Consider the following 14,598-nt stretch of genomic DNA (forward strand, 5'->3'; position numbering starts at 1 on the left):
ATCTATTTGTCTTGTATCCCCAGAGCCTGGCATACACACATGCTTCAGGGATTTAATATAGAAGGAATCACCAGTGGATTTGAAATTAGGTGGCCACGTGGTAGTATAAAATATTCACATCTGATAGTATCACCTCCTGGTTTCCGTCTTCTTAGGGAAAGGTAAACTACTCCGAGGGCTGGAACAGTGTTAAATAAGAGGCTGCGTTCTAGAAGCAGACTGCTGGCAGGGAATCCCTGTTCCGCTGCTTTCTAGTTGAATAGCCTCACTGAGCTATCGTATTGTCGTCTATAAAACGGGGACGATATATTCGTACTTGCTTCACAGATCACTGTGAGGATGAAATGAAACAATATAGGCAAAGCCCCCGGCACACAGCAAAATCACAGTAATGTAAGGGAGCTGGGAATCACTCTGCTGTCAACACTACCTTTAGGCTTAATCTTTTTTTAATGTTTATTTTTGACAGAGAGAGAGAGAGAGTGAGAGTAGGGGAGGGACAGAAAGAGAGGAGGACAGAGGGCCCGAAGTGGGCTCTGTACTGACAGCAGAGAGCTGGTCATGAACTCATGAACTGTGAGATCATGACCTGAGCCAAAGTCAGACACGTAACCAACTGAGTCACCCAGGCGCCATCTTTTTGCCTAATCTTAGGATTCACTTCTCATCCCTCTCTTGCAGCCTGGGGTCTTCCTAAACATACCAAACATGCAGAGTGTTACTGCTCATAGAGAAGCTGTGAGGGTCAGGGAATTTCTAGAACCTAGTGCAGTGCCCATGTCATAGTACCTCCTCAACACATGCTTAGACAAAGAGTGAATGTTGAAAGAAATTTGCTCTTACCCTCTGGGAATTGCAAAACACACAAACTAGTCTTACGAAGCAAGTATTTACAGGTTCCCATGTATGCAATAGAATTGTTGGACCCTTCAGTTTTGGAACCAAATAATTCACTGAAATTAATCAAAGTGTCTGGAGGTCAGTAGCTCTCAAATTTTACATAAGAGTTCCTGGGTTAACTTGAAAATTCTCAGAGTCAGAATCTGAAGATCTGGGAAGAGGGTTGTCTTCAGCATTTTATTTTTATTTTATTTTATTCTATAGTTTTAATTTATTTATTTTGAGAGACAGAGAGAGAGAGAACAAGCTTGGGATGGGCAGAGAGGGAGAGAGAGACAATCTAAGCAGACTCTGCACGGTCAGCACAGAGCCTGAGGCAGGGCCCGAACTCATGAACCCTGAGATCATGACCTGAGCCAAAATCAAGAGTTGGATGCTTAACTGACTGAGCCACTCAGGTGCCTGTTTGGCATTTTATTATTATTTTTAAAAATTATTTTTAAGTTTATTTGCCTATTCTGAGAGAGAGAGAGAATGAGAGCGAGTGAGCATAAGCAGGGTAGGGGCAGAGAGAGGAGAGAGAATCCCAAGTGGTCTCCATGCTGTCAACACAGAGCCCCATGCGGGGCTTGAACCCACGAGCCCTGAGATCATGACCTGAGCCAAAGGCAAACCCTTAGCCGCTTAACCCACTGAGTAGCCCAGGTGCCCCGCCCCTCTGGCATTTTAAGCAGTCTCCCAGGTAGTTCTGATGCAACACTTCAGGGCAGTCTGAAGGCCTCTGTTGAGAAGCTCTTAAAAATGTTGCTTAAAAATGTGACGGCTGCTCATCTAGAAGCTAGAATTTGTGTGGTCTTTTACTTTTATGGTTCCTTCTTTTTTCTCCAATGGGCGAAAGAATACTAGGATTGAAATTACCTTCAGTTCATAGATGGGGCTGGGAGAATATGGTGTTGAGCAAGCATAGACACGCTTAAAGGATTTGGCATACAGATCTAGAGTCCTCTGGACACACTCTATGCCTGGAAATCATCCAGAAGGGTTCTACTTTCAGATTGTTAAGGTAGGAGCCTATCTGTTTCTCAGTCTGACATTTCAGGAGGACTGTATTTTCGCCTTCAGGATTAAGGAAGAAATATGCTGCGCTGCCAATATAAATAATTCAAAATCTAAGAGAGCATAATGTGGACCACAGCATACTCCAAATCCAAGAAGAATGCATCCAGATCAGCATTAAAAGTCTATTACTAGGACATAAATGCTAGGCCCATCACTTGGCAGGGGAGAAGTTTCTGTGCATTTCCATGATTTTTCTAAGGAATTAAACTCCCCCAGAGTCTGGACTTTGCATTTAACCTCCATCTGAGGTCATCAGTCTGTTCCATCGCCACACGGTGCCACCTGGCATCAACTCCCCGCCCCCCCCCCCCCCCCCCTTACTAATCTGTTGTTGTGAATGTTGCCTTGAAAGGGTCTTAAGATTCAATTATTAATCAGAACCAATTTAACAGGCTGTTGATGCCAGGAATGAAATTTTTTCAATTTATAAAGCTGGGATAAGCTGATCAAGGAGAATGGTACGATTTCACAGGAAATACATTAAGCTTCCCACGCCTGCCTAAAGAGCTTACTGAGGTTCACAAGAGTGCAAAGAAAGGTGTGTTTAGGTGGATACGTTACCAGTCAATGGAGAGTAATTATGGGGAATTTATAAGCCATAGCAACCTCAGTTTAGGTAAAGTTTTCTTAACTTGCAAGCAAGGGTCATGTTGCTATACTCTCTCTTTTTAAAATCTCTTAAAATTTTTTTTAATGTTTATTTATTTTTGACAGAGAGAGAGAGACAGGGAGGGGCAGAGAGAGAGAGAGAGAGGGAGACAGAATCTGAAGCAGGCTCTAGGCTCTGAGCTGTCAGCACAGAGCCTGACGCAGGGCTTGAACCCGTAAACGAAAGATCATGATCTGAGCCCAAGTCGGACGCTTAACTGACTGAGCCATCCGGGCACCCTTTTTAAAAAAATTTCATTTAAAAAGTAGCCCCAGAAATTTTACTTAGACAAAAGGTGCTTCAGAAATGATATTTTCTGCACTTAAATCTGCTTTATTCTTCTTTTTCACATTAAAGCTATGAGAAGCCACAAGCTTACCAATTATCTTATGAGGTGCCAGACTTCAGACAGGATGGTGATAAATTACTTAAATAATTTGCAATATTCTGGAAGTGCAGACGATTGTACTGAGTGTGAGAAACCACGCTCTTGAAGAGGGTCACTCATAATGAATGAATTGACCTCACCACGGAACCTCACACTGCCCTGGGTATGGATGGATCACCTAGACAGGTGATGGGTACTCATCCAAACATAAGAATCTTTGTGTTTTTTTTGAACTTTTACATTTCCTCCTTTTTTTTTTTCTCCTGTAGATGAATGGATACTAAGGTGGAAATTACCTTCAGTCACAGATTGGAAACGTTTTCTCCCCACAGGCGTAGAATTTCACCTGTAACGCTGTGTAAGAATCTGATTATCTCCCGGTCAGGGGAGACGGTGAGGTACGGGCAACCAGTTGCACAACTTACAGGCCCAGGGCTAGATGAAAATTGTTCAGAAAGCGAGGAAAAAGTGCCATTAAAGGCATTACAATACAAAGCTTTTTCCTTTTTTCTTGTGGTCTTTCTCTTGCCTTGTCATGGTTTTTGCTTGCGTTTACTTTTTCTTACTGTAAAATGTGTATAACATAAAATTTGCCCTCTTAACCTTTTTTGTATTTATGCATTACAGGTACATTTTGTACATTTTAAAAAAGTTTATTTATTTCTTTTGAGACAGACAGAGGTGTGCCTGGGTGGCTCAGTAATCATCTGACTTCAGCTCAGGTCATGATCTCACAGTTCATGGGTTCTAGCACTACATTGGGTTCTGTGCTGACAGCTCAGAGCCTGGAGCCTGCTTTGGATTCTGTGTCTCCTTTCTCTCTGCCTCTTTCCCACTCACGCTCTATCTCTGTCTCAAACATAAATAAAACATCAAAAAAAAAAAAAAAAAAAAAGAAAAAGAAACAGAGATAATGCAAGTGGGGGAGGGGCAGAGAGAGAGGGAGAAAGAGAATCCCAAGCAGGCTCCACACTGCCAGAGCAGAGCCTGACATGGGACTCGAACTCATGAATCCATGAGTTCCTGACCTGACCTGAAGCCAAGAGTCAGAAGCTTAACCGGCCGAGCCACCCGCGCACCCCACATTTTGTATCGTTCGAGGTATACAGGTTGGTTGTATTAAATACATTCATACTGGTGTGCAACCACTAGTCATGGGGCCTTTTTTTTTGCTATGTAATGTCACTCTAGGTAAATAAAGTTAAAGTTTTTCATTATTAGCATGCATTTTATCATCTATTATTACATTGTGCAGTGCTAGTTGTAAATGTCAATGTCAGAGCATTTAACTTGTTTGTGTGATCACTGAAATCACACAATTTGTATCTTGCTCCAGGAGGATGCCTTGAACTGGCCAGAAAATGCTAACACAGTTTCAGGAAGGTTGGGAAAGAAGAGCTGGTTCCCCTAGGCACAGAATGGGCTCGAGAAAGCCGGCTGGGAGCATCTCACAGGTGCTTAGGGGCCCTTGCCCTGTGTGCCCACTTAGGCCTGATGCCTGCTGGGATTATCCCTCCCACCAGCTGATGTGCCGACACATTGTTCCCTGGCTTGAAGCAGGCCTTGGGGACTCTCCCCTTTTGACAAGTGGTATCCCCAACCAATGGTGGATAGGTTACCCCCCAGGGTATTGCCACCTCTGTGCTAGGTAACAGGATCACGAGTCAGCGATAGGATCGCCCCTTACTGAGTTGTGGCCTCCTGCCCAATATCCACCAGACACGTTGCAACACTGCCACCCTGGGCCAGGTGGCCACTGCTATGTCCTGCCCCAAAGTGCCACAGGACAGGTGCACACCCAACCAGGACCTTCCCCACCCATGCACTGGCCCTTCCTGGGACAGAAGGTGGCAGTGGTCACTGGGAAGGCACAAGGAGGGGAGGCTGGGCAGGGCCCAGGTTCCAGGGGATAGAAAAGTGGGCTGAGAACCCTCCCGCTTCCCTCCCCCACCAGCTGGGGACATGTGATGGGGGCGGGAGAGGTACTGGGGGAAGGCAGCAGGAAACAAGGCACCATAAGCAGTCTCCAAGCCCCCCACCCTCCTTGCATGTTCCAAGGCTCCATTGTCCCATCAGATTTCACTTACAAAACACAGTTTCAAGACTGTGGCTGCACAGCATTAAACCCCAAGCACCGGGCCCTTCAGAGCTTGGGACCCTGTAGGACCACACCGGTCATGCACTCTTGTTGCCGGCAAAAAGCTGGGTGCAGGAGCAAAGAGCAAGCAAGCCAGAGGAGAGTCAGAACCTGTGTCAGCAAGGCCAGCCCATTCCTTGAGCCCAACAGGATCCCCCCTAACCGACGGACAGTTCTGTGAAGAGCGGATTTGTTCCTCAGGCAAAGCCTTCTCTTCTCTTAATAGTGTCCTTATTTCTTCCCTGCCCACTCAGGATTCTAAGTATAGTGCTTTGACCCGACCCCTGCTGCTGGAGGTGTGGGCTGCACTCCTTCTGGACACAAAGTAAGTTTAAAATTCAACATCACTTGTGGCTTCTTTTTGGGTTTTCCTTTGCTGCTCTTCTCTTTCTTGCTTCTTTCTCTCTCTCTCTCTCTCTTCCTCTCTCTGAGTGAGGGGAGATGGGAAATCTGTCTTTTAATTATGCTCTACAGTAAATTAAGGGGGCAGTCCCTGCCAGGCAGAATGCATGTGGCTCCAACAGCCAATGCTGGTATGGCCCTTGAGCTCCTTGGTGGGGTGGGTGCCTGCTTTCCAGGATTAAGGGAGGCCCAGCAAGAAGAAGGGAGAGAAAGGGAGGGGAAAAGCTACAGAAAGTCACAGAAGCGTAGAAAATATGGGAAAGGGAGCATGGAGAATGGATAAGGGGAAGACGATGGAAGGATGGAGGGAAGGAAGGGAATCAGCGCGTGGCCCCAACATATTGGAAATAGAAGCTTGACCTGATTAACCTACTGCCCCCTAGCAGACAATATCTGGAGACAATGACTATGAATCCTGGACGGTGACAAAGAGTGTCTTTTCCAAGTCTCCTGCTCTGCTCAGCATATCCTTGAAAATATGACTCTGCATATTAGTCTTCTCAGAACACATCCCAAAGAATTAGTGCTCCCTGAAAAAGTGTGGGTGCTCTGGAAAGAACTGGGCTGGGGAGTGAAATGGGACAGCAAACAATGGCAAATCCTTTTCTGGAGTTCCCAGTAGGGCTTAGAGTTGTGTTGAGGAGAGCTGAAATCTCCTGATTTCATTCAGGAGAAACTTCACAGAAATTAACTCTATGCTTCCAGGGTGATCAGCGCAGAGGCTGCATGAGCCAAGTGTATTCATAACCTCAAGTTTTGAAAATTCTTTCTTCCTGACAGTAGTATAATGAACTAGCCTCGTAGCACCATTAAATGTCTCACTCAAGAAGTGAGAAGAAAGGCGACTTGCTATCTGATAGGTTCACGGCCTAGAGGTGACGCACAGCTTCTTGGTGGGCCCTGGCATGCCACCCCAGACTCGTAAGCAGCCACAGGCTTCCTGTTCTTATTGTTTGCTCAGTAATTAACATGACGTTCCAGAGACAGATTTCACTTTTGGATTATGATACAGATTGCTCACCATAGGAGCAAAAATTAATTCGTCAAGGGAACAAGACAAAAGACCTGGAGTACGCTGATCTACTTACTGAGATCCCTTTCAGTGAGATGTGAAGACAATATTTATCTCTAGGTCAAAAGAGGAAGTGAATCTGTGCTAGTGAAAGATGGCCTTACTCTTTCTGGAGAATTTCTCAAAATGGTGGTCGGTGGACCATCCACATCAGGATTACATGGAATGATGGTATAAAACCAGAGGTCTGCATCCCCACTGCAGAACGACTAAATAAAACTCCATGGGTAAGGGGTCAGAATCTACATTTTACATAAGCTGAGAGTTTGTAACCACGTATAAATTGACAGTTATGAATCAATGCTTGAAGTGGTGGTTTTCAAATCTGAGGAGGCCTCAGGATCACCCGGAGGCCTTGTAAAACCAGGATGGCTGGGCCCCCTTCACAGAGTTTCTGATTCGGCAGGTCTGGGGCAGGGCCTGAGAAGCTGCACTTCTAAGTTCCGGAGTGACGCTGATGCTGCCGGTCTGGGGACCACACCTCGAGAACACCACTGGGTTAGAACAATTAAAACAATTTAGCCTTGCGTCTGTCAGGGGTAACCTACTTACCGTTCTTGGGAAGCTCTGAGGATCACAGTGTGGGAGGCAGTGGTGGCGGAGGGCTTGTTCCCTGTCCCTCTGGGAGGTGAATGCCTGGGAAGGCCCCCAAGCCAGGCCAGTCTACACTAGGACCTCAGAGAGCAAATGTGGGTTGGTGTGTTTATCAGGCTTCTGGTGGCTGGCTTTTCAGACTCTAGGGAGGTCAGTTTGGTTTCAGGTGAAAATGGAGCTACCAGTCTGTTCTAGGGCAGGACAGGAAGGATCAGCCAAGGCTAGCACTTCCAGTTGGTCCCAGATCTAAGCTGGAATAACCCCTGCACAAAAGAAACCTAAGTCCTCATCACATGGCTAACAGCCCTCTGGACGTGTTCACATGGTGACAGGCCACCAGGCCTCCAGGCTGGTATTTCAGGGGTCTCAGGCCACAGATGCTCCATCTATGGAGCAAGATGCACCATCTTTAACGTGCGTCAGGCTGCGCCCTCCACAGACCACCATGGACATGCATGCAGCCCACAGGCTGTTTGGTCCCTGCTTTTCTTAGATACCGGCAGTTACCAATATGGCCACTAGAGGTCTCGGCAGGACAATGATTATCCTAGGAAGGGGCTAGGAAGGACCTGGAAAAAGCTGGGAAAGGGCCTCCCCCGCAGCCCTCGGTCTTCTCCAGCAAAGGCAAAAGTAATGTGAGGAACTCACGACCTCTGTCTGCCTGTCCAGTATCTTCAATGTGACAACCCAATCTTGCAGGGCTGCTCTGGGGGCCATTTTCCTCTTCAAACTGTGCTAATGGTTGTCACTGGAGAAGGGATGGTGATACTATGACAATGGTGATTGCCTAGAAGGGGCCTGCAGGCCATTACCATAATTTTCAACAGCTTCTCCCTCCAAAGGACATAGTGGATTGACACTCTTCAATCCAGTATGAACTACCACGCAAACATGGCTTTAAGAGTCCTCCGGCACAACTCCTAAAGTCCCCACGCCACCCAAATCCTGGAGCTGAAATTCTATCCCAGTGATGCTTTCTGAGGTCACACATTTCCGCGGCGCTACATTTTTGTCCAGCAGCATTAGAACCTAGCAAGTGCATAGGCAATTATCCATCTCCGTGATTTTCCCCTCCCTGCCATATCCTGACCTGCCCCTTCCCATCAAATCTGAATCAGTGGCATATCCAAGGAAGATGGCTGCAGACTAAATGGGCTGCTTCGAAAAGATGCACTGAAGCTAAACTCGATATATGGAACCAAAATGGGCCAAATTGTTAAACCACGTGAGGATTCTTTGCTTCATAAAAAAGATTCATAAAAATGCCATGGACTTACTATGGAAAAAGAAAGCCCTGTAAAAATGACATTGCATATTTAGTTACTATCTGTATTTCCATAATTTTGTGTAAGCAAGGGGTATATCTCAAAACTTTGCTGGAAGCCGGCATGTGTGGGCCTCTACTCTCGCCTTATTGGCTTTTAAATGATTGTTGGATTGCCTCAGAGACTTCCCTGGCCCTGTTTACTCAGAAAGCAATACATTGAAAAGAGAAAATGTAGGGGCACCTGGGTGGCTCAGTCAGTTAAGCGTCCAACTCTTGACTTTGACTCAGGTTGATCTCACAGTTTGTGAGTTCAAGCCCCACATTGGGCTCTGCGCTAACAGTGCGGAGTCTGCTTGGGATTCTCTGTCTCCTCTGCCCCTCTCCCATTCACGCTCCCTCTCTCTCTCAAAGGTAAATAAACTTAATAAAAAGAGAGAAAATATAACCTTGTTCACATACTGGGTCTGGTGTCTTGCTAGATAGCCCCCAAAATGCAGAAATTGGAGATGACCAAGTCTAGGGTTTGCCATGTCTTCCTCAGTTTCACAGGACAGCGTGAGGAGGGCAGGCTACTCACTTCTCACCTGCACCTTCTCCCTCCTTCCCTTGTCCCCCTTCAGTTCTTAACAGACTCATAGGGCTCTTGCTCCTATTTGCACAGCCCGACTATCACTTTTTTCATCATCCTGTAGTGGGAAATCACTGAGAGGACGCCACATGAAAGCAGCTGGAAATTCGTGAGCAAAGTTAGCATCAGGTAGTTACTCAACTCGGCTGTTCCCACACTCACTTTGCAGGTGAGGAGCCTGAGGTCCAGAGGAGCATAGTAACTTTCCCAAGCTCGCCCAGATATTTAGGGCAGAGCCAGGACAGGGACCCGAGTCTTTCCGTAGGATGTAGTCTCCTTTACTTTCACTCACTTTTAAAAATAAAAGTTCAGGGCACCTGGGTGACTCAGTAGGTTAGGCGTCAGGATCCTGACTTCAGCTCAGGTTACGATCTTTCAATTTGTGAGTTTGAGCCCCACGTCGGGCTCTCTGCTGTCAGTGCAGAGCCTGCTTGAGATCCTCTGTTACCACCCTCCCGCCCTTCCCCCACTTGCACTCTCTCTCTCAAAAATAAACGAACATTAAAAAAAGAAAAGAAAATATCTTCTGGCTGTGTAGGGGGTTCTCTCCCAGAGAAAAATGAGCTGGGACAATACATTGATAAGACACTTGGATGGAAAGAGGAGGACTGGGTTTTCATCCAGCCTCTGCCCCCTCCCAGGCAAGTTACTTTCCCTCTGGGAATTCAGGGGTTTGGAATGAAGGACCCATCTCTAAGGACTCATCAGCTGCAGAATTCTGTGCATGTCTAAATGGTGGGTTGGCCTCTTAACACTGAGGCGACACATCTCATGAAGAGCCCCTCTAATTTTAAGTTCTTATCATTTCTGACAACTTGGAAAGTTTCCTCCTAACTAATTCCCATCGGACACATACTGGAAACTTCGGTGAGCCTGAGCACAAAGGCAGATCCAGCCCTGAAATCACTGGCAGGTGGGGATGGCTGTGCAGTTAAGATAGGATATTTTAAATGCTCCAGATATTCTCTTTGTCAGGCACAAATTCCTCCTCCCCAATTTATTTATTCTGGAAGTCCAGTTTACCACATATATATTTCATATTAAGTAATCCCTATGCCCAATGTGGGGCTCAGACTCACAACCCCAAGATCAAGAGTTGCACGCTCCACAGATTGAGCCAGCCAGGCGCCCCGAGTTTATCACATTAAATTCACTCAAAGTGGAAACATAGTTTATGTAGATTCAAGGAACACCAAAAGCGAGTGTGTGTATGTGTGGACAATGAAGGGCCTATCTATAGAGCCCATTCTTTGGCTTAAAAACCATGATCCCATCTCCTTCGTTATAACAGGCTTCATATACATATGTGTGCCTATCACATACATCTGTACAGAAAGAAATAATAAACGAGAAGATTACCACTTCTCTCCACGGCTCATTTTAGCCCCATCACATGGCACGATGGAATTTATTTTCACATAGCCTCCACACCTACAAGGACTCACAGAGCAGTGATCTGTCTAGGCTGGTGGCCGCGGAAGACCACTGCAGAGCAAAGGTGTGCCGTCGGGGACCACGACCGGCATGGAGAAGCCCACAGACATCTTTCCAGCCTGGGAAGCAGTATGTCACTGCAACAGCGCGGACACATGCCTAGAATCCTAAAAGCTGACAATCTGAGGGCTCATTGTCAGAGAACAATAACCATAGGAGTCTCCAGCTCCTTCGTGGAGAGGTGCCAAGCTCACAGCTGCACGTGCTCTGGCCCTTACCCAGGTGCCGGGGATTGTGGGAGAGAGAAGCACAAATATGAAACCAGGAGCAAGACAGAAGATCTATGGCTTTAAAGTGACGGTTCATGCGGCCCAAGCGCCAAGCGGCGGAAGCGGGAATCGGAGGACAGCAGCGGAGAAAACATGCGGGGACAGTAGGCAGAAGCGCACAAAAACACAGCTGGACCCACAAGGAGCCATGCTCACACTTACATGGTGTGGTCTCACACTACCTTAGTTTGCTTTAAGCATTTCCGTCGTCTGAGAGTTTGGGAGGGAAAAACAGAACGGTTAAATAAATTAAGAGCTTGCACTGTATTTTTAATGGTTAAAAATCACAACATCATTCCTGGCCATCCCAGTCATCGCGTGCAGAAAGACACGCGTGGTGAGTCATAGGGATGAAGGGCACAGTTCTGAGAGCCAGACTGTGGCCTCACATCTCGTTTCTGCCACTTGCCAGCTGCGTGACCCCGGCAAGTGACCTATCTTTCTGTACCTCAGTTTCCTCATCTGTAAAATGGGTCTAACAGGAGCACTTACCTCATAAGATCGTGGTAAGGATGGAACGAATTAATACACGTGAGATAGCAGGAAGAGCCCTATTTACCACAAAGCATTATCTAAGTAGTGGACATCATTGATGTTGTCATCATTTTTACCTTTGGCTCCCTCAGGCGACACCACCCAGACTAGATGATCAAATGTTTACGGAAAGCCAAGGACTCTCAGAGAATTTCAGATGCTCAATAAGAAACAAATCAAAGCATTCAGGATAAACAGACAAAGTTAGAAATGCACGGGGTGGGCAACGGTTTCATGTGTTGTTATAATTCTTTGAGGGCATTTATTTCAAATTCCAAAGCAATTCAGAGTAGCTTTTAAAGAAACATAAATAAAAATCAATCGCATACACACAGATCAATTAGAACCCTGAGGCCTGGTTCATGTTGGACAATTCAAGGCTACGTACACATCATCAGGGATTACTCTTTGGACTGCGGCATCTCATATTTTCTAACTTGTTTCCACCGGTGTCTCATGCAGAGAATTGCTGTAAGTCACCAGGGCAAGGATGAGTAGTACCAAGTGGTTTACTAAGTCATACAGAAGAACAAACTTCTTTCCTCTGCTCCTTCCCAGAACCCTTCGGTCAGTTCTGAGCTCACTTGGCAGGATATACGGTCTAGCAGGAAAGATGGGACTCTGGCACTCTTCTTGCTTCCTTCTGTTGCTTGTTACCTATGTCACTTCTTATTCATCACTGGCCCGAGGAAGTTTCCCAGATGGAAGCTTTTGGTTTCTCCTCTGTCACTCCAAGTTTTCCCATATTCTCAAAGGCGTGGAGAATTGTATGGCCTCTCTTTGCTATGTGAGCGTCTAGATGAAGCGATTTGGTTATTACAGTTGGAAAGGTGGGCGCTAAATTTTTCAAAGGCAAAACTAAAAAGCAACATCGGGAGTCTTCAGCTGGTCGCATACAGAAGGAAAGAACAATCAGGAATATGGTAGCATCCGTTTAGCCTAACTGGCCTTTGCCGGAAAGCGTAAGTCACAGGCTGCCCCCTCAGGCAGCATGCTCACCCCCTGAAGCACAGACACTACAATGGTATTTGGCTTTCAGCTAGGTGCAGGGTGTGTGTGTGTGTTTGTGTGTGTGTGTGTGTGTGTGTGTGTGTGTGTGTGTGTGTGTCTGTGGTGCCCAGCCACAGATGGTTGTGCTCCGAGAAGGCTCCTGTTTTAGGCAGAGTTTTAACCTGGATAATATTCTTATGTGCAAATGTTCTCCAGCGTTGAATTCTCTGGCTGCTAGTTGGGGTGCAGGTTCCTGAAGGCTGGACCTGGGTTTTCTCATTTCAGGCAGCCTTTCACTTTGTCAGGTACACCATGCCTCCTGCCCCAGGAGTGGGTTAGGGTTGCCACTGAGAGCAACTTCGTTTGGCAGGGAACCTGGCTTTTTAAAAACACAGTGTGAGATCTTTCCCAATCACAGGTACTATTTCAAGGACAACAGAGTACAGTGCTTGGGCTTTTGGAATACTGAGAGGCACCTGGTCTGTTCGACACCTTTTCGAAGGGATGCTATGTACGTCATCAGAATGTTGCTCAGGCAAAAGTACAAATGGGAGAAAGGGGCCAAGGATTTTTAGAGAAGCAAAGAGATTTCCAACCAGGAAAAGGAGACCTAATGAATTGATGTTTGCAGAAATGGAGACATTTAAACAGAATTATTAAGCAATTAGCCAAATTATAACTAGGATGGGAAACACGAGATGATCTCAAAGGCGATCATTTCAAACAAGCCATTCTTTTGCACTGGAGGGCTTTCATTCTAAACTGTCTGAAGGTCATTATTTTAGCAGAAGAGAGAGAGGCAGTCATGTTTTTCTGGCTGATGGGACAAGCATGTCGTGTCTCCAGGAGGGTCAAGGAGGCCATCAGGACACAGGCCCACATCTGGAGGGCTGGAGCCTTTGATGCAGTGAAGATGGGCGCAGCAACACCATTCTGCGGTGTGAGCTTCAGTATGATTCAATGGCAGTAGCTTCTAAGCTCTACTCTGTGTCCCAGGGTCTCATCCTCCCCAAGGCCATACAGATATACCCAGGTGTATGTTGTCAGGCCAAGTTTCAGTGGGTAGCCCATGTAGGAAGAAGGCCAAAAGAATCGGTTTTACCACTGCATTAGGGGCTGATGCTGGAGTCATTTTTGGAGTATTCTGATGTTTTCTGCTCTCCTTACCTCAAGGTAGACCTCCTCTGGATCTCTCTGGCCCCTGAGAATTGTCCCCCAGACCATAGGTATCATATTCCAATCAAGGCTGAGGCAGGGGGACATACTTCACGTACATCTTTCTATAGCGTCGGAGAGGGTTCCTCGGAGGAAAGGTCTAGCATTACACCTCCCAAAGGGTGGCTGCGGCTTTGTGGTTCCAAGCACACGTGTGTGTGGCATGCTTTTCTCTGCCACAAACACACCCTGTATCATCATATTCCTACCGGACACCAGTGACTGTTCGGAGGGCTCACTCAAGACATCAGTCACTCTTACAGTGGTAGATCAACTAACAGCCTGAGACTCTGCTCATTAAATAATCTTATCTACAATACCCAAAACACAAAAAACAGACCTGGCTTTTATGTTTCCATTTGATTTACTCACCCTCGAATGAAGAGCTGTCTCATTCATTAGAAACTTTGTAAAAATCCAAAAATGTCCCTCTGAGTAAGTATTGCTTTCATACCTGGGTGATTTGCACTAAGCCCTAGGAGTCTGGGTTCGATGGTTTAATTTCCCACTTCCTAGGTGGTAGCAGATAATAGGTGGAACCCTGAGTGTTGACGGATTTTCCTTCAAATGCACCCCTCCTGGGCCTTTGGTGCTCTGTGGTGGAGGGTAGCAATGAAAAGAACAGGAAATAGAGTCCTAGTGAAAATGGTTTTTAGTTGAGAGGCCTTTCACGGGAGAAATGCAAGATGGCACTCGTTTATTGTTGGAATCAGATACCTACGCTGGACATGACCTTAGTAATTAATGACCCTGTCTGCTGCTTCGTGTTACAGATAAGGAAATGAAGGCTCTGAGAGGGCCAGCGTCCCAGCCTGCTGGAAAGGCAGGGTTAGTGGGAGACCCCCCGCGTCGTGGTCCAGGACTCCCGCACCGTGCTGCTCCCCAATTGCAAGAGAAGAACATAATTTTCTAAGCACTGATGTCCATTAGGGAGTAAAATATGAACACTATGCCCAGACTGCCCTCTGAGTTTAGAAAGGTTTAATCTCTTCATAAGCTA

At 46.4% G+C, this 14,598-nt stretch overlaps 1 protein-coding gene across 3 annotated transcripts in view; it reads right to left on the minus strand.

Moving 5' to 3' along the window:
* LHFPL3 (LHFPL tetraspan subfamily member 3) overlaps nucleotides 1–14,598 on the minus strand; it is a 570,149-nt gene that overhangs the window by 44,273 nt on the left and 511,278 nt on the right. The window contains exon 3 of one of the 3 annotated variants that reach the window (XM_045494536.1): nucleotides 11,042–11,069. The exons of 1 other annotated variant lie outside the window; for it this stretch is intronic. In XM_045494536.1, the coding sequence (XP_045350492.1) occupies nucleotides 11,053–11,069 (17 nt within the window). In that variant the 3' untranslated portion in view covers nucleotides 11,042–11,052. Of the gene's footprint in view, nucleotides 1–11,021; nucleotides 11,070–14,598 lie in introns of all 3 variants that reach the window. One more of the 3 variants, XM_045494535.1, reaches the window with a different exon arrangement.

Source organism: Leopardus geoffroyi, chromosome A2 (genome assembly GCF_018350155.1).
Source record: "Leopardus geoffroyi isolate Oge1 chromosome A2, O.geoffroyi_Oge1_pat1.0, whole genome shotgun sequence".
NCBI classification, from domain to species: Eukaryota; Metazoa; Chordata; class Mammalia; order Carnivora; family Felidae; genus Leopardus; species Leopardus geoffroyi.